Raw genomic sequence first — 23,978 nt, 5'->3', positions numbered from 1 at the left:
CGTCGAGAGCGGTCGCGGTCCGGCCGGAGGTCCAGGGAGCGTTCGGGGGAGCGGTCGCGGAGCCGCGCCGGGCGCTCCGGAAGTCGACATCACTCGTCGAGTTCATCAGGTAAGAAACACAAGAAGTCGGGGCGTCGTCATCGTACTCCCGACTCCCCCCGACGCTCGCGCGATGCGGCCGGGGGTTCGGGTGACCCCAACCCCGCGGCTCCGCGAGAGTCGCCGGCGCGGCCTGCCCCATACCCTCAGGTCCCTGGGCAAGGTGCGACGCCTGAAGAGATAGAGGCGTTTCTCGTGGCCATGAGGGCCCTATCTCCTCCTGCGGGATCCACGGCGCCTACGGGCCCAGTGAACCCGTCCGGGGGCCCTAGCGGTTCAGCTGACCCTACCTCGACGCCGTCGGATGCTCCGACACCGGCGCCGCCGGCGCCGCTAGGGCCTTCGGGGTCGACGCCGGATGGACGTCCATCCAACCCGGCGCCGATTCCATCGAGGTTGCCCCCGGCGCCGCCTCCGCGCGACGCCGGTTCCTCGGTGCCGGCTTCGGGCGGCAATGGGGCTCCGGCGCCGGCTCCGGGCGGCGCCGTCCCCATACCCTCACCGAATCCGGACGCGGAGTCGGACCGGCGTCGCTCGACGCCGGGCTCGACGCCGATGGGGCCTGTCGACCCCGTGGAGCCGGTCTACATGGTTGACACCGACTATGGTGATGATGTAGAGTACGGTGAGGGCTGGGAGGGGTCTGAGGACCCTCTGTCACGTGAGTGTCAGTATGACATGGACTGGACAGGTGATTTGGGGGACGCCAGTGGTTTGGATGACTCTCCTAACCCTGGTTTTGTCTCTCCTCCTTCTGTGGCATCGGAGGAGGGAGCTGCCTATTCAGTGGTGTTGATGAGGGCTGCCAAGGCCTTAAACCTTGAGCTCCCCGTCGCGGCCGTGAGGCCTAACATCCTCACTGAGGTCTTCAAACCGCGGTCATGCCCACAGGAGCCTCTGCTGCCGTTTAACGAAGCCTTATCAGACGTTCTGTTGGGCACGTGGTCCAGGCCCTCTTCAGGTGCGCCTGTTGATCGGAACGTGGCCAGACGCCACCGTCCTTGTCCGGACGACCCCAAGTTCCTGTCAACCCACCCCACCCCTGAGAGCCTGGTGATCCAGGCCTCTACCTCCCAGTCCGCATTCCCGTCGGCCCCGCCCGATCGGGAATCCAAGAGGTATGACCAATATGGCAAGAAGGTCTTCTCGTCCCTGAGTTTAGGACTGCGGTCTTGCAACACCGCTTGCCTCTTGGGCCGCTACACCCACTCTGTGTGGGATACGGTCGCGGAGCTGCTGCCAGAATGCCCCATGGAGGTGCGGGCAAAACTCGGCAAAGCTGTAGCTGAGGGCCGAGATGCAGCTAGATATTCTATTCGATGTGGTCTTGATACGACAGACTCGCTAGGCAGAGCGATGTCCACGACGGTGGCGATTCGTCGCCACGCCTGGTTGAGATCCGCCAACTTCTCGGCAGATGTCCAGAACACTTTGATGGACATGCCGTTCGATGGCTGTCATCTGTTTGGTGACAAGGCGTACCACGCGCTGGAACGCTTCAAGGACTCCAGGGTCACGGCAAAGTCCTTGGGTCTCTCGACCCAGCGCCAGCAAACGGGTTCGTTTCGCTCCTTTCGTGGCCACGGAAGGGGCGCCCCCACACGTGCTGCCAGCCACGCACCGCAGCAATCACTTCAACGCGGTGGCGGCCGTGGAAACCGCCGTGGAGGCGGTCGGGGTCAACGGCGGGGTCAGGCCACATCTCCCCCCGCAGCATCTGCCTCAAAATCCTCCTAGTCCGTGCTTTCAGGCCCACGTGACGCCAGTGGGTGGCAGGGTTCGCCATCACCACGCCCGCTGGCGCACGATCACATCGGACAGGTGGGTGCTGCAAATCGTCCGAAGGGGCTACTCCCTCCCCTTCGAGACCACTCCTCCAGCCATGCCACCGCAGAACCACCGTGTGTCGGGGGACCACTTGCAACTTCTGCAGGAGGAAGTTACGGCCCTCTTGGCCAAGGGGGCCATCGAGCGCGTTCCTGGGCCAGAAGTAGGACGTGGTTGCTATTCCCACTACTTTCTGGTACCCAAGAAGGACAAAGGGGGCCTACGTCCTATCTTGGACCTAAGGAACGTCAACGGCTTCCTCCGGAAGGAGAAGTTCAAGATGTTGACATTGGCTCAGGTCTTGGCTGCTCTAGACCAGCAAGACTGGATGGTAGCGTTGGACTTGCAGGATGCGTATTTTCACATCCCCGTCCTGCCGGCCCACCGGCGTTACCTGCGGTTCACGGTAGGCCAGGAGCACTTTCAGTTTATCGTGCTCCCCTTCGGCCTTACCAGCGCCCCACGGGTGTTCACAAAGGTGTTGGCGGTGGTCGCAGCCCATCTGCGCAGGTTAGGGGTTTCAGTCTTCCCCTACCTAGACAACTGGTTGTTGAAGGCGGGCTCGCCCCAGACAGTCGTCCACCACCTTCAGATGACGGCAGACATCTTGCACGACCTGGGGTTCTCCATCAATGTGCCGAAATCACACCTGTGTCCCTCTCAAAAGCTCCTTTTCATCGGAGCGGTTCTGGACTCGGCGCAGTTTCGGGTTTATCCTCCGGAACAGCGGATCCGGGATATTCAGGCTTTGATTCCCATCTTTCAGCCGCTATCCCGGGTTTCGGTCAGGTTGACGCTGCGGCTGCTGGGGCTGATGGCTTCCTGCATCCTTCTGGTGCATCACGCTCGGTGGCGGATGCGGGCTCTGCAGTGGGACCTGAAGTTTCAGTGGGCCCAGCATCAGGGCAACTTGTCCGACCACGTCTTGATCTCGGAGGGCACTGCGAGACAACTGCAGTGGTGGCTTACGGACCGCGATTGGGTCAGGGGCAAGTCCCTCTCCCTTCCCCAACCGGAGCACGTTGTCGTGACGGACGCGTCCCTCCAGGGCTGGGGAGGCCACTTGGGAGAGGCGGAGATCAGAGGCATCTGGTCTCCGGCGGAGTCCCGGCTCCATATCAACCTGTTGGAGCTACGGGCGATTCGTCTAGCACTGAAGGCATTCCTCCCCTTTGTCAACGGGAGTGTAGTGCAGGTGTTCACGGACAACACCACCGCCATGTGGTACTGCAACAAACAAGGCGGGGTGGGGTCGTGGACCCTTTGCCAGGAGGCTCTGCGCCTCTGGCAGTGGCTGGAACGTCAGGGCGTGACTCTGACGGTTCAACACCTGGCAGGTTCTCTGAACGCCAGGGCGGACGAACTCAGCCGTCGGTGCTCGATGGATCACGAATGGTGTCTGAACTCGGACGTGGCGCAAGGCCTCTTTCGGAAATGGGGAGAGCCTTGGTTAGATCTATTCGCCACAGAAGAGAATGCGCAATGTCATCAGTTCTGCGCGTTGGAGTTTCCAAGACGGCACTCGCACGGCGACGCCTTTCGGCGCGAGTGGAGTTGCGGTCTGTTATACGCCTTTCCGCCTATACCACTTCTGCCCAGAGTGCTGAAGAAGATCAGGCGCGACCGGGCCCAAGTTATCCTTGTGGCTCTGGACTGGGCTCGAAGGTACTGGTATCCCGAGCTACTCAGCATGTCAGTCGGTCCCCCGATCCGCCTGCCTCTTCAGGAGGACCTTCTGTCGCAGCAACAGGGGACGGTCCTCCACCCGAACCTGTCCAGTCTCCACCTCCATGCTTGGAGATTGAGCGGCGGCAGTTGAGGCCATTTGACTTGCCTCCTGAAGTCTGTAATGTAATTCTGGCAGCCAGGCGTCCCTCCACGAAATCGGTATACGCCTGTCGGTGGAACAAGTTTGTGGCATGGTGCACAGCAAAGGCTGTGGATCCTCTTTCTGCCCCTCTCTCCGAGGTTCTTCTGTTCTTTCTCTCTCTTGCCCAGCAGGGCTCTGCTCTGGGCACTATCAAGGGCTACCTTTCTGCCCTTTCAGCCTTTCTTAGGCTTCCTGATCAGCCTTCTTTGTTCAAGTCCCCGATTGTAACGAGATTCTTGAAGGGCATCACACACATGTATCCCCCTGTTCCGTTTGTGATGCCTCAGTGGGACTTGAACCTGGTTCTGACCTTTTTAATGTGTGCTCCCTTTGAGCCCCTTCATTCTTGCCCTCTCCGTCTCCTAACTTTAAAGACGGCTTTCCTGGTTGCCATCACCTCTGCCAGGAGGGTGAGTGAGCTCCAGGCTCTTTCTGTCAAACTTCCTTTCTTGTCCATCCATCCTGACAAGGTGGTTCTGAGGACTAGACCTTCTTTTCTGCCCAAAGTAGTTTCTGCTTTCCATATCGGGCAGTCCATCACCCTCCCTTCCTTCTTCCCGCCTCCGCATCCTTCAAAGGATGAAGAGCGGCTCCATCGTCTGGACCCAAAACGTGCGCTTTAATTTTACATGGATCGCACACGCCAGTTCCGGGTGGATGACCAACTGTTTGTTGGCTACGTGGGTGCGAAGAAGGGACGGGCGGTACATAAACGGACCATCTCGCGGTGGGTCGTTCTCTGCATCAAAGCGTGCTACTCTTTGGCTTGGAAGGAGCCTCCTGTTGGGCTGAGGGCCCATTCCACTCGGGCCACGGCGGCTACTTCTGCCCTGGGCCGGGGAGTCCCCTTGCAGGACATTTGCCAAGCGGCTACGTGGGCCTCGCTGCACACCTTTGCGAGGCACTACTGCCTGGACAGTCAAGTCCGGAGGGATGGCTTCTTTAGCCGTTCTGTCCTCCAGGACTTTCTGGTGTAGGAATGTATTGGTTCGCAGACCCACCACCGGGGTTGGTATTGCTGGGGTATCTATTCTAAGGTAAGGAATCTAACACTAACGTGTTTCTTTCAGATGAACAAGTTACTTACCTTCGGTAACGATATATCTGTAAGAAACATTAGTTAGTGTTAGATTCCTTACCGAACCCACCCATCCTCCCCGTTCTGCGAACTGATACCTAGGGTTAAGGACATCCCTTTCAGGGCCCTAGTTTCAAATGGCACCAGTGTTGGTTCCTCATGGCTCTGCGTCTTCTGGCGCGGAAAAGCTGTGTACAAAGAACTGACGTCAGCGCGCGGAGGCGGCGTCTATATACTCCAGCGACGTCATCACGGCGCACGACGCCGACGACGGACGCGGAGCCGCAGGAGACGCCTGCAGACGACGCCTACCGACGCGCAAGGGTACTGCTACGCAAAAGTTTCCGGATCCAGACTGACGCCTGGGGATATTCTAAGGTAAGGAATCTAACACTAACTAATGTTTCTTACAGATATATCGTTACCGAAGGTAAGTAACTTGTTCATCTGGAATTAGAGTCCATAGAGTGTTATGTACGGTATGTATCTTGTTCTTCTCATCCTCTGCGTCAGCGTATTTTGGAGAAGTTACTCATATAATTTTAGGGTCAGCTAGTCTTTTAAATCTACCTTTTGTTTTGACTGGTGAGAGTGCTCCTTTAACACAACTGGTTACCATTTTAATATGTGCCGTATTTAGCTCAAGTATTTGAAGGCCAGATCAATCAAAAGCTAGGGACCCCTCCATACCACCATTTTTAAGCATGCTATGCTAGAGACTTTTGGCAAGGCCCCCATTGATGCTCCTGTGCTGGCTGCTAAAGTATTTGTAACTACCCCACCCATATATTAGATTATGATGCTTAAGGAGGAGATGCCAATTACAAAGACTCCTTTTCCCCATTGCCTTCAGCACCAATTTAAGTGATGGGTCTGGCTCTGACTTTACTTTGTAAATCTGAGTCACTCTCACTGCCAGAAAGAAGATATACTTATCTGAAGGGGTCTTATTTTCATGCTGTACTTAAGCCGTCTGTGAAGAGAAGGATTGATTAATATAGCTCGGATACTGATCCTTTTCTGAAGTCGCATTTTTCTTTAGAGAATGATGATGATTACAGTGAGACTGATAATTGGCTTCCACCATTAGATCCTGATACATCACTGTTGGAAGACTTGCAGAATTCAAGTGGCCTTGGCATGTTTCCTAAGTTTAATGCTCCTGGTTCTTTAGAATAAAATTCTTTGTATTTACAGTTGACTGGTAAAAATCATTTGGAAGGTGTGTTACCTTTCAATGTGGCATCTATAGGTCAGGTGTTAGTTCTTGGTAAAAAGAGCAGCCGAATGCAGCATTGTCAAGAGTGGTGGTTACAAGTATATAGCAGCGCCAGCAGATCAACATTAATTGTCTTTTCATCCTACTCCTGAGTTGGTTTTCTTATTTCTGATTCCTCCCTACTGGCTTTCATACTAGACTTGAAAGCAGATGTAACCAAGGTCTAGTCGGAGTTAGTTATAGAACTTGGGTTATTAAAAAGGGTTGGCATTCCCAGCTTCACCAGTTCTGCCTTAACATAGATGAACCAAGGTATTTTCAGGGTGCTCTCTTGCAACATACAATCCTCAATAATCTCCTTATTAAGTGAGGCATGTAGATTTGACCCATATCGAGCACCACAGAAGCAGGGGGGCCAACTTGATAAAATCCACCACATATTTCATTACCAGCTCCTGGTGCGTAATAAAAGTAGCGCAGGCTGGACGAACACCCAGAATTTGCGTAAGCACCCTGTTTTGCTCACCATTTAGAAAGCTTGTATTAGAGTATCCCCAGATAGATGAGCAATGTGAAGAACTGGGAAACACTTACTCTTGTAAATCTTCAAAAGGGGGGCAACAGGTTTTTCCGAATGCTTTTGGCCAAATTAAAGATATGTCCCACTGAGCTTAAATATTTCCGACACACACAAGCAGTGTAGGGTCCCCAATTGCCCTTAAGGTCCATGTCTACCCTCCCAGTCAGAAAAATCCTTGTCTGTGCCACATATGGTCTTTAAGAAATATACCACTCATCTAATATTGTCACGGTTTGCAGACCACTATATATGTTTTTGCTTGGTTTAGTAACCAAGCCCAATGACCCCATAAAAGAAACAAATTATTGGTATTGAGCATGTCAAATTGGAAATTCATCTGAGACCATGAAAAGACATTTCTCGAATTGTACATTGATTGTTTTATTCAGAGTTTTGGTTGTAGGAAAATGTTCTACTTTCATCTGGCCTTAAAGACTTCCTCCCACTTACATGTTTTTAATTCCCACAGATAGCTGCATCACTAGTTCTTTTTTCTGACTTACTCTTTCTACTGATATTGACTTCTTAAACTCTAGTCGAACATGGTTGCAGGTATTTGGATACTTGTCAGCTTTTTGATATTAGGCCACAAAAGAAATCTAGGGGTTTGTTTTGTTGGTTGTTTTGGCACATGAGCCTGACTCATATCTGTTCAAATGCTAGCTTCGATTAATGCAGTTTTTGGAACTTACTTGCACCACTGATTTCCCCCACTGCACTCTGTAGTTTTACATTTGTAGCCTTTTTGCACCATTGTACTCTTTACTTCATCTAGCAAGGACTATTACCAGCTTCAACATTGGGAACGTAACAAATTATTAACCTCCCTTAGCGAAGCCAGTGGGTGATTTGTTTGCTTCACATACCTGACGTGCTCTTAGAGAGCCCTGTCAGAGCAGTATGGAATTCCTCTATGATGTAGCAATAGTGGGTAACAAGTTTTGTTATGTACCGTTTCCACGTTGTAGGAGTGAATTACTTGATTTAGTTTCCAGGTATTCATGCTAATCGCTGTCTGAGAAAATGTTATGTATGGATCTCGTATAGGGTCGTTAGTGGAAACAACTGGATTCTAAATCCAGTAATTTACTGCTATAACGTAGTGCCAGTGGGTAAAAGAACGTTTTAACCAATGTTGCTACGTTGTAAAGGAATTCCAGTCTGCTGATTTTGGGAGCCATATGTAACATAACCTATAAGGGAACATCATACACAACTCAAGCTTTGCTCTCATTGTCCATTTGATGTCACTCAGAACCCAGTACATGCAAGGTCAAAACTCTAGCCCAAGGTATGTCTAAAATATTATTGCTCCTCTCCTTGCCCATCGAATGAGTGAATGACCAAATTTAGTATCTTTATCCCATACTCTTCATTGAGATTCTGAGCATGGACTGGCCTACCCTTGCCCTGACCGTCACCAATGTCTCATCACGTCCACTAGTTGTCCTAACCAACAGTGGTATACCTTTGGAGCCATTACGGTCTAGATTTCGCACTCCCTACTCCCCTTCATGTGCTATTTATCATGAAAGCACAGTTTGGTAATTATTTTTCTTTTAGATCTAAATATTTCGGCTCGTAATTTTATATCAAGCAAACTATAGGCATGTTTAGCCTACGTTGTTGTCATTCTCTTAATTTTGCTGAACATTTGTATTTTGGTTGATGTCACGTGAAATTCAAAAAGTTACAGTACTCCGGTGCCTGTGGTAACTTTCTGTATGTTGTACTCACATTTTGGTAGCCATTTGTAGTGTTATTCCAACATCAAGTTGTACTTACTCTCATTTCAGCTTGTGTGCATCTAAAGGATAGCGATTTGTGAGCTGTGTATTCTTAAGGTTTACAATAATGAACCCTTTTTTTACTGCAGAGATGTAAAACAAATGCTTTTGAAGTTAGTGGAGCTGCGGTCCAGTAATTGGGGAAGAGTTCATGCAACCTCCACATACAGCGAAGCAACACCAGACAATGACCCCAACTATTTTATGGTATGCTTGTATTTAGTCATGTAGAATGTATTATGTATGTTACTGTCATTCAGTGATGCTCATGCAGAACTAGTTGCACGCTCTAGTAAAAGAATGAACATTTTTCAGTAAATACATTAAAAAAATATAATTAGAAATCAGTTTTGTAGTTTATTTTGATTTCCTGGTCACCTAGCTTCTGTTATTAGTTTAACACCCTCAATCTGAATACTTTCTGTAATGTAGGTGGCACAAAGGAAACTATCTTTATCCAGTATTGTGGTATCTCACATAGATTCACATGCCTGAATCATCCCCACCGTCGAGGTTGGAGTCTCACGGTACAATAAAATAAATATACAATAGTAGTAAAATATCATGCAATAGGCTACAATGGACCATAATGTCACTACACTTGCCTATCCTCATCCTTTTGTAAAAAGAACCACATTTGGAACCAAGCCAATCGGGCTCCAGCACCCTCTATAACACTCCACAGAGAGGCAAGTCCCTAAGATTTTTTACCGCTGGTCGTGTGACAGAGAGTCTCCCTGAGCTCTGCTCAGTTTTTTACTCAGTTTTTTACTCAAAGTTTACTGAAGACTGTGAGTACAGGATGTCTGAATCTTCAAAGAAAGGAATTTTCTTTATTTGTGGTTCCTGTGGGAAAAAGAGACTGCATTTTGAGGATCCCCATAGGGAATGCATATACTGTTTGTATCCTTCTCATAAGGTCAAGGACTACAGGATTTGTAGAACCTTTTCCTCAAAGACCCTAAAGGATAGAGAGAGCAGGTTATTGATCTGGCTGGAAAAGTTGAAGGTGAGAGCTGAAGTGGTGTCAAAAGAAGATATTGAAAACCTTCCATCTAAGAAGAGAGATAGATCTGAAGATCCACTTGAAAGAGCTGGCAAATCATCAAAAATGTCTCACCAGGAGACTGGCCACTCTTCCTCTAAAAATAGAAGCTTTATTTCTCTTCTGAGGAAAAAACTGTGGAAAGATCAAAATTGTCATTGAAAACAGTATTGAAACAGTCCAAAACTCAGTCAGAGTCTCTCAGGTCATTGTCATCGTCAAAAAAGACCCCGTCGACGACAAAACCACCTCAGCGTTCGTCGACGCTGTCTCCGTCGACGGAAGAACCGGTAAGATCTATTCCTTCCAGGACGAAGACTAAATTGCCTCTGTCGATGGCACCATCAACGATGGCCCCATTCTGGTCGATGCTCCCACCATCGACGAAGGTTCTCTGCTCGTCGATGCTTCCACCCTCAACGACGACCTCCACTTCGACGACATCGTCGACGACTGGTCTCATGTCAACAACATCATTAGTTACAGCTTCAGCTGTACCTGTGTGCCCTTTCATGATCATCTCGTCGACGATTATACAGAAAATGCCTGCTTCACTGCAAGTAACCCCTATTTTGACATCAAAATTAGCGTCTGTGCTCCCGTCTGTGAGAGGCTACTACCACGACCCTTCATAAATTTCTCCATTGCCTCCAAGCCATTTTTGGGAAGAGAGGATGATGGGCTGTTCAGCCCTGCACGCAACCCCTCGCAGCTTCATGTTGAATACAAGGAGGATGATGAAGAAGAAGAGTATTATGAGACTTATCAAATAGTGCAAAGGCCTCAGGGTTGTAGGACTGTCTGTAATGGCGTAATATATGAAACTTAATAAAACATGTTTAAAGAAAAAAAACAGTGCAAAGGTCTCAAGTTTTAATACCTCATCAGGAACCTGTAGTGCAGATGCCCGTAGCGTTGGTAGAGGACTTAGCAGCTATGCATACTCGTTTTCCGATTGCGGCTGACCCTGTTCAAAGAACGTTTTCAACTCCACCTGTCTTGAATACTTCAAGTTAATCTGCCCTGGCTGCTGGCTCTCAAAGTATTGTACCTATACCACAAGATCAAGTGGTTCAAGATTATGACGAGGAAACTCACGCGGAAGAGGGCGAACTCCCTAAATCGCCAACAACCGTGGATGAATTACGTAATCCCTACATCATCTTGGCCAGTTCCTCAGGCAGTTGATTCCCCTCCTGAGGACATCTGAGCTTAACATGCAGTCCTGGAAAGAGCAGCAACATATTTTCACCTAACTACGCCTGTTAACAAATCCGGTTGCTTCCTCTATTATTTTAAGGATCACAGTAGGAAATCGGTCCTGCGCCATTCCCATAATCAACCATATCTGGGAAGAGGGTGTCAAGATTATGAAAAGTCCTCCATCTATACCGGCAATTCTTTCCCAGGATTGATAAGAAATATAAGGCACCGGATGATGCCCCTGCTTGCCTATACGGTCATCCTAGGCCTGACTCGAGCATCTCTCTGGCCGCTCAGCATAGGTTGAGAAATCCATCGACTCCGATCACTGTCCCCCTGACAAGGAAGGTTGGAAGCTTGAAAACATAGGGAAGAGGTTAACCACCATGGCAGGTGCTTAAGTTCGTGCCGCTATCTCATTGGCAATCCTTGGGAGGTATGACCGCCAAATGTGGCAGATATTGCTGCATACCTTGAGTTTTTGCCAGAGGATAGGAAACAGGAGGTGAGAAAGATTCGCCTTGAGGGGGGAAAGAGCAGCATCGGAAATTATCAACATTTCCATGGATATAGCCTCCCTAGGATTCCGACAACTGGCTGGAGCGGCGGTCCTACGCCGCCAAGGTTGAGGAAAATCTACCACTTTACGCCCGGAGATTCAAAGCAAAATTCTCTGCATGCCTTTTGAAGGGGATTCACTCTTTGGCAAGCATATTGATGATGCCCTGCAAGACATTAAAAAAGACACCGACACTGCCAAGGCCCTGGGTACGCTGCAATACAGGTGGATTCCTTTTCGAGGCACCCGTGGCAGAGGGACTTTCTCCTTTCGTGGAGGTTACCAAAGGTACCAACCCCAGTTTAATCAGGGCAGACATGGTTCTCAACAACAATCTTACAGAGCGTCCCTTACTGCCACTTACAGACAACAGAACAGGAGGATACAGACCCAACAGGGTAGAGATAATGGTAGGAAACAGTGACATTTCCCCAACACCTGCAACAGTTCGGCCACACTTCAACACCAAGACACCGAACATTTATTGTCATTTCAGCCAATCGGAAAATCTGACCTCTGACAAGTGGGTCTTGGAAATAATCAAATTCGGTCACACCTTAGAATTTGCAAAACTCACTCCTCCCCATCCACCTTTAAAGAAGCATCCACCACATCTAGCTCTTCTCAGGAAAGAGGTAAGAAGTATGCTACTAATAGTAGCTATAGAAAAAGTGCCTCACTCCCAGAAGAGGTTTTTACTCCCGTTTCTTTCAAATGAAGAAAAAGTCGAGAGAATGGAGACCAGTCCTAGATTTGAGGAAGCTGAACAAATACCTGTCAAAGAAATCCTTTCGCATGGTTACTCTTCAAGAGTTTCTACAGCCCCTAGACCATGCAGACTTCATGACAACATTAGATCTTCAGGATGCATACTTCCACATCCCGATCCACCCCAAGCATCGAAGGTTCCTCCGTTTTACTGTGGCAGGTGCGCATTTTCAGTTCAGGGTTCTTCCTTTTGGCCTGCGTTCAGCTCCAAGAGTTTTTACAAAATGCCTTGCTCCGGTTGCGGCTCATCTCAGGCTGCAGGGCTGCAGCTTTTCCTATATCTGGACGATTTCCTAATAAAGGCTTCAGAAGCAACGCACACCTGCCTTCGCATGTTTCAATCTCTGGGCTTATCAATCGACTCCCAAAAATCAGTTATTCTTCAGTCTCAAAGGATTCAGTTTCTGGGGGCAGTTTTGGGCACTATCCAGGACAAAGCATCCTTGTCCACAGAAAGACAATCGCATCTGGTTTCTCTAGCATCAGACCTACAAAAAAGAAAGTTCGCTTCTGTGAGGAAAATAAAATCCGTCCTCTGGATGTTGTCCTCTGCAATCCTTCTGGTTCCTCACATCCATCTTAGAATGAGACCTATCCAAGAAGAACTAGACCGTCAATGGCTTCCAATATCTGAAAGAGACACGTTAGTGATAGATTCCTTACCTTAGAATATCCCCAGGTGTCAGACTAGATCCGGAAATATCTGCGTAGCAATACCCCTGCGCGTCGGTATGCGCCGTCGGCGTCGTTAGCGCCGGAATGACGTCGTCGGTGTACTTAGACGCCGCCCATGCGCGCTGACGTCAGTTCTTTTTTCCGTGCCAGCTAGCGCAGATCTGGAGAAGCTCTACCCCAAGTCATTTTTTGACTAAACTTTTGATGTTTTTGATCATTCTTTTTCTTCGAGTCTGCGAGGGTCGTCGCCGGTCGACCTCACCGGCGCCGGCCCCACGTGGTCTCCCCCGGCGCCCGCTGTGGACGCCGTCCCCCAATGTTCCCTAAGGTCCAACTCTGGCGCCTCTTCCGACGGCCTTTGGAGATTTTTATTTCCACGAGGAGGCCCCGTCTTCTGATCCTGTTTTACAGGTGACTAGGAGGTTTGGGAGGGGTCTGAGGACCCTCTGGCACTGGAGTGTCAGTCTCAACAGGACTGGACATATGAGCTTGGGGAGGCCAGTGGTCTTAACACATCGCCAGACACTGGATTTGCCTCCCCTCCGACTGTGGCTTCGGAGGAGGGGGTCTACATATAGTGTAGTGTCGATGAAAGCAGCCAAGGCCTTACACCTTGAGCTCCCCGTCGCGGCCGTGAGGGCTAACCTCCTCACTGAGCTCCTCAAACCGCAGTCAAGCTCCAGTGAGCCTCTGCTGCGTTCAATGAGGCCTTATGTGACGTTCTTGTGGGCACTTGGTCCAAGCCCGCCACAGGCCCGCCTGTGGATAAACGTGGCAAGACGCTACCGCCCGGCCCCGGGCGACCCATGCTTTTTGTCCACCCATCCCACCCCCGAGAGCCTGGTCATCCAGGCCTCCAATTCCCAGACTGCATTCCCGTTGGCCCCGCCTGCCCGGGAATCCAAGAGATACGAACAGTTCGGGAAGAAGGTGTTCTCGTCTGTAAGCTTAGGGCTGCGGTCTATAAATACCGCCTTTCTCTTGGGCCGCTACACCCACACTCTGTGGGACACGGTTGCGGAGGTGCTGCCACAATGCCCGGAGGAGGTCCGGGCTAAACTCGCCCAAACCCTTGCGGAGGCCGAGATGCAGCGCATTATTCCATCCGGTGTGGGCTGGATACAACGGACTCACTGGGCAGGGCAATGGCAATGACGGTGGCAGTTCGAATGCCACGCCTGGATGAGGTCCGCCAACTTCTCGGCCGATGTCCAGGCCACACTTCTGGACACGCCGTTCGATGGCTGTCGCCTCTTCGGCGACAAGGCAGACCATGCGCTGGAAAGTTTTAAGGACTCCAGGGCTACGGCCAAGTCCTTGGGCCTCTCGGCCCCACACCAGCAAACGGGTGCCTTTCACTCCTTTCGTGGCCACGGAAGGGGCGCCCCCACATGTGCTGCCAGCCACGTGCCGCAAAATGTTCAACAGTGCAGTGGCAGCCGTGGAAACAAGCGTGGAGGCGATCGGGGACAACGGCGTGGCCAGTCCACACCTCCCTCCACAGCGCCCGCCTCAAAACCTTCCTAGTCCGAGTTTTCTGGCCCCTGTGACGCCTGTGGGAGGCAGGGTTCGCCATCACCTCTCCAACTGGCGCACTATCACATCGGACAGGTGGGTGCTGCAGATCGTGCGAAGGGGCTACTCCCTCCCCTTCGAGGCGACCCCTCCATCCATGCCACCGCAATGCCACCGCGTGTCGGGGGATCACTTGCAACTTCTGCAAGAGGAAGTCACGCCCCTCTTGGCCAAGGGGGCCATTGAGCGCGTTTCTGGGCCAAAAGTAGAGTGTGGATATTACTCCCACTACTTTCTGGTACCCAAGAAGGGCAAAGGGGGCCTACGCCCTATCTTGGACTTGCGGAACGTCAACAGCTTCCTCCGGAAGGAGAAGTTCATGATGCTGACTTTGGCTCAGGTCTTAGCTGCCCTGGACCCGGAAGACTGGCTGGTAGCGTTGGACCTGCAGGACGCTTCGGCCTTACCAGCGCCCCACGGGTGTTCACGAAGGTGATGGCGGTGGTCGCAGCTCATCTGCGCAGGTTAGGGGTGTCCGTTTTCCCCTACCTAGACGACTGGTTGTTGAAGGCAGGCTCGCCCCAGACAGTCGTCAGCCACCTCCAGACTACGGCCGACCTCCTGCATTTGCTGGGGTTCTCCATCAATGTGCCGAAGTCACACCTGTGTCCCTCTCAGAAGCTCCTCTTCATCGGAGCGGTTCTCGACTCCGCGCAGTTTCGGGTTTACCCTCCCGAACAGCGGGTTCGGGATATACAGGCTCTGATTCCCATCTTTTAGCCGTTATCCCGAGTCTCGGTCAGGTTGACGCTGCGGCTTCTGGGGCTGATGGCCTCCTCCATCCTTCTTGTGCATCACGCCAGGTGGCGAATGCGGGCTCTGCAGTGTGACCTGAAGTTTCAGTGGGCTCAGCATCAGGGCAACCTGTCCGATCAAGTCTTGATCTCGGAGGGCACTGCGAGACAACTGCAGTGGTGGCTCACGGACGCGACTGGGTCAGTGGCAGATCCCTCTCCCTACCCCACCCAGAGCACGTGGTTGTGACGGACGCGTCCCTCCAGGGCTGGGGAGGCCACATGGGAGAGGCGGAGATCAGAGGACTCTGGTCTCCGGCGGATTCCCGGCTTCATATCAACCTTTTGGAGCTGCGGGCGATTCGTCTGGCACTGAAGGCATTCCTCCCCTCTGTCCAGGGGAGTGTAGTTCAGGTGTTCACGGACAACACCACCGCCATGTGGTACTGCAACAAACAGGGTGGGGTGGGGTCGTGGACCCTTTGCCAGGAGGCTCTGCGCCTCTGGCAGTGGCTGGAACATCAGGGCGTGACCCTGGTGGTGCAACACCTGGCAGGCTCTCTGAATGCCAGGGCGGACGAACTCAGCCGTCGGTGCATGATGGATCACGAATGGCATCTGAACTCGGATGTGGCGCAAGGCCTCTTTCAGCAATGGGGAGAGCCTTGGTTAGATCTATTCGCCACAGAAGAGAACGCGCAATGTCATCAGTTCTGCACGTTGGAATTTCCAAGGCGGCACTCTCTCTGAGACGCTTTTCGTTGCGAGTGGAGTTGCGGTCTATTGTACGCCTTTCCGCCTATACCACTGCTGCCCAGAGTGCTGAAGAAGATCAGACGCGACCGGGCCCACGTTATCCTTGTGGCTCCGGACTGGGCATGAAGATACTGGTATCCCGAGCTACTCAGCATGTCAGGCGATCCCCGATTCGTCTGCCTCTTCGGGAGGACGTTCTGTCACAGCAGCAGGGGACGGTCCTGCACCCAAACCTGTCCAGTCTCCACCTACAAGCTTGGAGATTGAGCGGCGGCAGTTGAGGCCATTTGACTTGCCTCCCGAAGTCTGTGATATCATTCTGGCAGCCAGGCGTCCCTCCACAAAGTCGGTATACGCCTGCAAGTGGAACAGATTTGTGGCATGGTGCACAGCAAAGGCTGTGGACCCTCTCTCTGCACCCCTTTCTGAGGTTCTACTCTTCCTTCTTTCCCTTGTCCAGAAGGGCTCTGCTCTGGGGAATCTTAAGGCGTACCTTTCTGCTCGTTCCGCCTTCTTACGGCTACCTGATCAGCCTTACTTATTTAAGTCCCCCGTTGTAAATAGATTTCTGAAGGGCATCACACACATGTTCCCTCCTGTTCCCTTCGTGATGCCCCAGTGGGACTTCAATCTTGTTCTCACTTATCTTGTGTGCTCCCTTTGAGCCGCTACATACCTGTCCTCTCCGTCTTCTCACCCTAAAGACGGCTTTCCTGGTTGCCATCAGCTCTGCCAGGAGGGTGAGTGAGCTCCAGGCTCTTTCTTCTACTCCACCTTTCCTCTCTGTTCATCCGGACAAGGTGGTGTTGCGTACACGACCTTCCTTTCTGCCCAAGGTTGTCACGGCCTTCCACATCGGGCAGTACATTACCTTGCCCACCTTCTTTCTGCCTCCGCATCCCTCGAAGGAGGAAGAGAGGCTCCACCGTCTGGACCCAAAACGTGCGCTCTCTTATTACCTAGATCGCACACGCCAGTTCCGGGTGGATGACCCACTCTTTGTTGGTTGCGTGGGCGCAAAGAATGAAAAGGCGGTACACAAGAGGACCATTTCGCGGTGGATCATCTTGTGTATTCAGGCATGCTATTCCATGGCCAAAAAGGAGCCCCCTGCTGGATTGCGGGCTCATTTCACTCGAGCCACTGCTACTACAACTGCCTTGGGCCGAGGAGTCCCCTTACAGGACATTTGCCAGGCAGCTACGTGGGCCTCGCTGCACACGTTCGCAAGACACTACTGCCTGGACAGTCAAGTCCGGAGGGATGGCTTCTTTGGCCGTTCCGTCCTTCAGGACTTTCTGTTGTGATATTGATTCGCAGACCCACCACCGGGGTTGGTATTGCTGGGGTATCTATTCTAAGGTAAGGAATCTATCACTAACGTGTCTCTTTCAGATGCACAAGTTACTACTTGTGTAACAATATATCTGTACGAGACATTAGTTAGTGATAGATTCCTTACCGACCCACCCATCATCCCTGTTCTGCGAACCGATATCTAGGGTTAAGGTCATCCCCTTTCAGGGCCCTAGTTTCATGGCACCAGTGTTGGTTCTATCATGGCTCTGCGTATCTGGTGCGGAAAAGCTGTGTATCAGAACTGACGTCAGCGCGCATGGGCGGCGTCTAAGTATTCAGTCGTCATCATTCCGGTGCTAACGACGCCGATGACGGACGCGGAGCCGTAGACGACGCCTACCGACGCGCAGGGGTATTGCTACGCAAAAATTTCCGGATCCAGTCTGACGCCTGGGGATATTCTAAGGTAAGGAATCTATCACTAACTAATGTCTCTTACCGATATATCGTTACACAAGTAGTAACTTGTGCAACAGGGTCGTTAGACGACCTGTTGAGGATAACCCCAGCTATGCGGGTAGCTCTGCTTTGGTGGCAGCGCTCCAACAATGTCTCGACCGGGCTTACCTTTCTTTCTCCCACACCGGAATTCATTTTGAACACAGACGCTTCTCTCGAAGGATGAGGTGCGCACCTCCAAGGAAAGGAGGAAAATGGTCCAAAGCATTGTCGAAAATGCACATCAACTTCCTAACGCTTCGAGCAATATTTCTGGCTTTGCAGTCTTTTCTCCCAAGACTTAGAGGGTCCTCAGTTCTCATAAGAACCAACAACACCACTTGCATGCATTACCTAAACAAGCAAGGGGGTACTCGTTCTCACATCCTATCTCAAGAAGCGCAGATAATATGGAAATAGCTTCTTTCTGATCGCATTACCATAAAGGTGGAACATCTTCCATGAGTAAGCAACACTCTGGCGGACACTTTGAGCAGAACATCAAATTCTTGCCACAAATGAGAACTGGAACAGTCAGTAGTGGAACACATTTTTCAGATGTGGGGCAGACCCAACTTGGATCTTTTTGACTTCAAAACAAATCGGAAACGCCCATTCTATGCCAGTTGGGATCCAGAGAAGGGCTCTTGGGGAAACGCTTTCATGATGAGATGGACAAGGATTTTCGCTTACGCTTTACCTTTTATGCTTTTTCCGTTGCTCCCTAGGTTTTTAAGGAAATTAAAACTCGAACCATGCCGAATGATTCTCATTGCTCCACAGTGGCCGCGTCAGCACTGGTTCACAGAGCTTCTCCTACACTCCGAATGCAGCCCATTTCGTCTCCCAGTGTCTCCAACTCTATTGACAATGAGCAAGGGCCAGATTCTTCACCCGCAGCCAGCCCCTCTGCAGCTTAATGCCTGGGTTTTGAGCTCACTGAATTTGAGGAGCTAGATTTACCGAAAGGCTGTAGGGATATACTTGCAAAAGCAAGAGCTCCTTCTACTCTAAAAACCTACTCTCTAAAATGGGAATGTTTCTGTTCTTGGTGCCATGATAATGATACACATCCCCTGGACTGTTCTCCGAAGAAGGTTCTCCCCTATCTTCTTCCATTCGCTAAGTCCGGAATCATGTTTGAATCTGTTAAGCTGCCTCTGGCCGCAATCTCAATTTACAGACGTTCTACTGGCGGCTCTTCTCTCTGCTCCAACAGTTTGTTCAAGCAATTTTTAAAAGGTATTTTCAGGGCTTTTCCGCCCATCAGAGCTCTTCCCCCTTGAATGGAGGCTTAATATGGTTCTATCTCAGCTCATGAAGCATCCATTCGAACCTGTGCACAAAGCTGAGCTTAAATATCTCGCCTGGAAAACTGCTCTTTTGTTAGCGCTTACCTCTGTTAGGAGAGTCAACATTTACTATCAAACAACAATACCTAAGCTTCACTAATGGCTTTGTTCTCTTAAGAATGAATCCTACATTCATTCCAAAGGTTCCTTCTTTCCATCTTAATGAGACCATTATTTTGCGTACCTTCTTTCCCAATCCGTCTACCCCGGCTGAGAAAGCCCTACACACTTTGGACATTGAGGTGCCTTAAATTCTACTAATCATGAAATGTATCAATTCGGAAGTCGGATCAATTGTTTGTAACTTATGGTGGTCAAAAAAATCAAGTACAGCAGTGACGAAGTCTACAATTGCAAGATGGATTGCATCAGCGATTCAATTTTGCCACTTTAAAGCTGGATGCCCTTTGTCTAAGCAGCATAAAGCTCATTCCACAAGGGCTGTGTCATCATCTGCAGCGCTTTTTGCCGGAGTGCCTTTGGAGAAGATGTTTTGTACTGCAACCTGGAAGAATGTGCACACATTCACACAGCATTACTGTCTAGATCTGGCTACAGAAGCAGAGTCAGCAGTTTATCAAGCAGTGTTACGCACCCTTTTCAAATGAAGTAAGCCTCTTTGGAGATGACTATCTTGTTTCATGCTTTTGAATACTGTCTTTTATTTGTTAATGTTTCTAATGTCTCTCTCATAGGATGTGGCATATTTTATAAGGATGTTTATAATTATATTGCACAAGGTGTCTATCGTGGTCTATATGGTACCCACCATCCGCTAAGAGACTAAGATTTATACTGCTAGCTATTCTGATTCAGGCATGTGAATCTATGAAAGATGTCCCAATACTGGATAAGAAAACTAGTTACTTACCTGTAACTTCAGTTATCCAGTATTGGTATCTTTCATAGATTCACATGCAACCCACCCTCCTCCCCGGAGAGGCTTTCCTTATTGCTATGTTTTACTTACTGTCACTAGTGCTACGTAAATCTGAGGGACTTGCCTCTCCGTGGAGTGTTCTAGGGGGTACTGGAACCTGATCGGCTGGGTTCCAAATGTGGTTCCTTTTACAAAAGGGCGAGAATTGAATTGGCTAGTGTAGTGACTTTATAGTCCATTGTAGCCTATTGTGTATATATATTTTATTGTACTGTGAGACTCCCACCTCGATGGTGGGGATGATTCAGGCATTTGAATCTATGAAAGATACCAATACTGGATAACTGATGTTACAGGTAAGTAACTCGTTTTCTTCTATTTTCTTTTTAAATGGGACCACAATATTTTTGTTTGGCTCCCATTGCCATATATTTCTATTAATATTCAATGACACAATTATGTATTTGTGGCTCCTTTATTGAGAAGTTATTGACTTTAAAATTGTTACGATTAAATTATTATTAGCCTTTGGCCTTCACAAAAAATCAGTAACTCCCTTAATGAGAAGGAGCCTTGGGACTGTCTTGTCAGAAGTAGTGTGTGGCCCCAGCCCTTGTTAATTTATCACCTTGGATCCCCATTCTGCTTTATCATAAATAGACTCTGACTGTGTCTGACAAAGGAATTGGGAATCCCTCTCCAGCAAATAACATTTACAAGAAAGTCTACAAAGCAAACGCTAATCACACTGAAACAGTTTCACTTCTTTTTTTTTTTTAAACCTTTATTTGACATTTTCAACCATATACAGACACGGGCCTACAACCCCCAGGGCTGGCCGCTAAACAATTGCAACACAATACTACGATCAAAACTTCAGACCCAGCCTCCCGGGGAGCATAGTCGCTACATCCACAATGCGCACTGGTTGGAAGACATATCAAATTGAGAACAGGATACAAAAGGTTTCATTTTATAATATAAAATAGAAGGATCAGATGCCATACATTATCTCAAGCTATGAAGGAGGGGCGAGCGAAATAGCAATGTGTCCACAGTTAAGTCGTTTTCATGTAAATCAGTGGCGTTAAAGCAGACGACACCCGGGTAAACAAGCGTACTATTACGGTTCGCGGCAACATTTATACCCGCCCCGTGGCCCCGAAACATCGCGAGAGTTGAGGCACAGATGTGAAAACAGAGATGGACCAAACAATGAACCCACTACACTGACCCGGAAAAAGAGAAAAGAAAAGGCCAAAGAAAGATAAAAAGAGAAAAAAGGCCATAGAAACAAAGAAAAACAAAACTCTCCGCCCCCCACCCTGCACCCCTGCAGATGACTACGGCCTACCCCCCTAGCAGCGTGCCTGTCGCCCAAGAACCGAAACCCGAAATATAGAAGGAACAGGGAAAAAAAGGATAAAGAAATGAAACCCCACCCGAAGAGGGGAAATGGAGGAGGGCTATATTCAACGCACTCCCGGTCTCTCGCCCTCGTTCTAACCAACCCCGCCCCGGACTCCGTTAATTCAATAAAACAATCCCGTTAACCATAGTACCACAATGAACAACCCAGACAACAATCTCAGCCTTGGCCCCGTCGATTAAATTTGCTGAGTCCGTCAGGGGAAGAAAGCCCCGTCCTCAAAATGTCAAAAGGTACACAGAAGTTGGCAGAACAAGGGTCCACAGATGAAAAAAGAACGGCAAGTCCCAAAGTAGTCGGCTGGTACCAACGATGCCCCTCCCCTAAGCCAGGCTTTATCCCATCCGCCATCTTGATAGACCGACTGGGAGGGGGGTCGACACAGTCCAAAACAGTTCACAGTACCGATTAAAAGGATCCGAAGTGGGGACAGCATGTAAATGTTCCGACAGTTGCAAAACCGGGGATTCCAACGGATTAAATGAGTCACCAAACACAGTACTTTCGGGGTAGCTCTACTGCAATAGGGGCAAATACAGCTTCCAGCGCCGGGTCTAAGTACGCCACCGGGGCGTCAATCGAAAGGCGAGCTGGCCGCCGGGTCTCGGGCGTCAAGCAGGATCCGGTCTCAGTCCTATGATTCCATCCGCCGCCAACAACAGGCTGCAGGTCTGGGCTTCAACAATCTCCTGTAGTGCCACAAGGGCCTCCAGCACCGTCCGCAATGACGGGCCACTTTGAGCCTGCTCCGTCAGCCTCCATTCTTCCTCAGGCATGGTGTTCCCCACGGAGAGGCGCCTTCTCCGGGGGAAGATTAGGCGGAGCAGGAATGAGCCATGAGGGACAGACTGTTAGCGTGCAGTAGCGCGCAGGGAGATTCCAACCCAAGGGGCACCGGCGATATGAATGCCGGTCCCCCGGACCGGGACTCCCGCAACACAGCACTGTGCGTCACTCGTCACCTCACCTCCTATAGAACACCAGGCAGCAGATGGGAGCAGGACAATCCCAAAATTCAGAATGTTCCAGAGACCGGACCCAACCGCATTCAACAGTCCGTTGTTGTTCAACTCGGACCCGGCTAGGCCAGCACTCGAGACCCCGGCTTCTCTGCTGTGTTAGGCCTCAAATCGGTCCTCGACGTTACTCCGCTCCACGATGTCGGAGAAACTCCGGGATCACATCATCGAAGTGCAAATCGGGTCACACACACGGATCCGGGGCAGGAAATCAGGATAGGTGACAGGATAGTAGAGCGTAGGACGGAGGTCAGCGGAGCCGGGAGACTATGCGGCCATCTTGGTTGGTGTCGTAGCTCCTCCTCCAGTTTCCCTTCTTTATAATCCCTTCTATTACTAATTGTGTTTGACCATTGATTTTATATATTTGGTATTGCGCAGCTCATTGTCATTTTATTAATTGGAGTAACCTAATGAATGGTACAAAGTTTATTTACTTAAACTATTATTTATTTTTTGTGCTCTGTATACATCAGACTAGGTTTGTTCCTTTTTCTTGGCTCTCCTTTGCATAAATTACCTTCAACATAAGAGGGCAGTTTTACAAAACAATATCTCACAACAGTTTCTGCAATAGTAGCAGAGTTATACGCACTGAAATTCACTTTGTTTTATGAGGCAATTATAAGAGTTCATTTTCTTCATGTGTTCTAGCATACAATATTTGTTTGTTCAGATGGACACTTCAATCCTCAAACTCCTTACATTGACGTTGAAACTTTGCCAGAACTCCTAAGTGCTGACAGGTTGTGCCGCAGTGTACTAGCTACAGCTCATGACCCTCCTTTGCATGCGACGTGACCCAGCCATATGAGATGCCACCTTCCAATCTTGAGCCAGTTCTTCTATTACCACCCACTTGATGCAGCTCTGGAGCTTCTTCCTTCAAGGTATACCAATTATCTTTCTTACTCTGCTTTTCAATTAAATGTTGCCCCCCTAAAATCAGTTTTCAAAAGACGTTGCTCCAGTCGCAAACAGATGGCGATCTTGAATGCCTTTGTCTGGCTGTCTTTAGATCAAAATCACAACTCCAGTTCCTGCTATCAGTGTAACGCTTTGCATTTCCAGTAGTCATGAAGAGGGTATCCAAACTCTTCATTGCGCAAACCATGCCAAGTCTCCTTCCACAATTTAGTTATCGATCAGGAAGTACACATTCTTTCAAACCCATCGCTAAAAGCATACCAAACAAAAGTTGACCTACCCCACATGTCTCTCCCATTTGAGGGAGAGGTCGTAAAGTTGGTTGTGCTATTCCCTGACTTGAACCTCAAAGACTTCTTTTGGAGACAGTGCCAGTGTTAGTGAAGCCGTGTCTGGAATTTGCACTAATGTCGTCTTAACTCCAGAAAGTGGCAGCTTTTACTTAGACCATGGTTCAGATCTTCTGTGCGTCCCTCCTTCCTTCACTTCTAGCACCAAGGATACTTTGAGTCCCCGATTGAGCCTCTGTAAGGAGTCTCTGCTTTGGCAGTGGTGAATCCCTTTTGGCGGTGTTTTAAAACTGCTTTGCTTCTGTTTCTCTGCTACTTGCTACAGTACCAATATGGGTACTGGCACCACATATTCGGCCACCACCTCTGGATCCAAAGACTTAGTATGCTCTTGCTATAGCTAGAGAGAAAGTCCAGGCCTCTTTCTAGGATAATCCCATGAGCATTCCCCTGCCATGTGCCCAAAGGTTGATTAGATGGGTGCCCTATTTGACTCCAGTTTTTATTGC

The 23,978-nt window shown here is 49.8% G+C and overlaps 1 protein-coding gene across 1 annotated transcript in view; it reads left to right on the top strand.

Annotated features, from left to right (window-relative positions):
• The window catches only part of PAIP1 (poly(A) binding protein interacting protein 1), a 637,739-nt gene that overhangs the window by 392,286 nt on the left and 221,475 nt on the right, over positions 1–23,978 (top strand). Inside the window, exon 8 of the mRNA XM_086960605.1 lies at positions 8,550–8,667. Within this exon, the coding sequence (XP_086816731.1) occupies positions 8,550–8,667 (118 nt within the window). The remainder of the gene's footprint in view (positions 1–8,549; positions 8,668–23,978) is intronic.

Source organism: Lissotriton vulgaris, chromosome 3_1 (genome assembly GCF_964263255.1).
Source record: "Lissotriton vulgaris chromosome 3_1, aLisVul1.2, whole genome shotgun sequence".
NCBI lineage: Eukaryota > Metazoa > Chordata > Amphibia > Caudata > Salamandridae > Lissotriton > Lissotriton vulgaris.
Note: the sequence above shows the minus strand (reverse complement) of the source record. Positions and strands in the feature narration are given on the sequence as shown.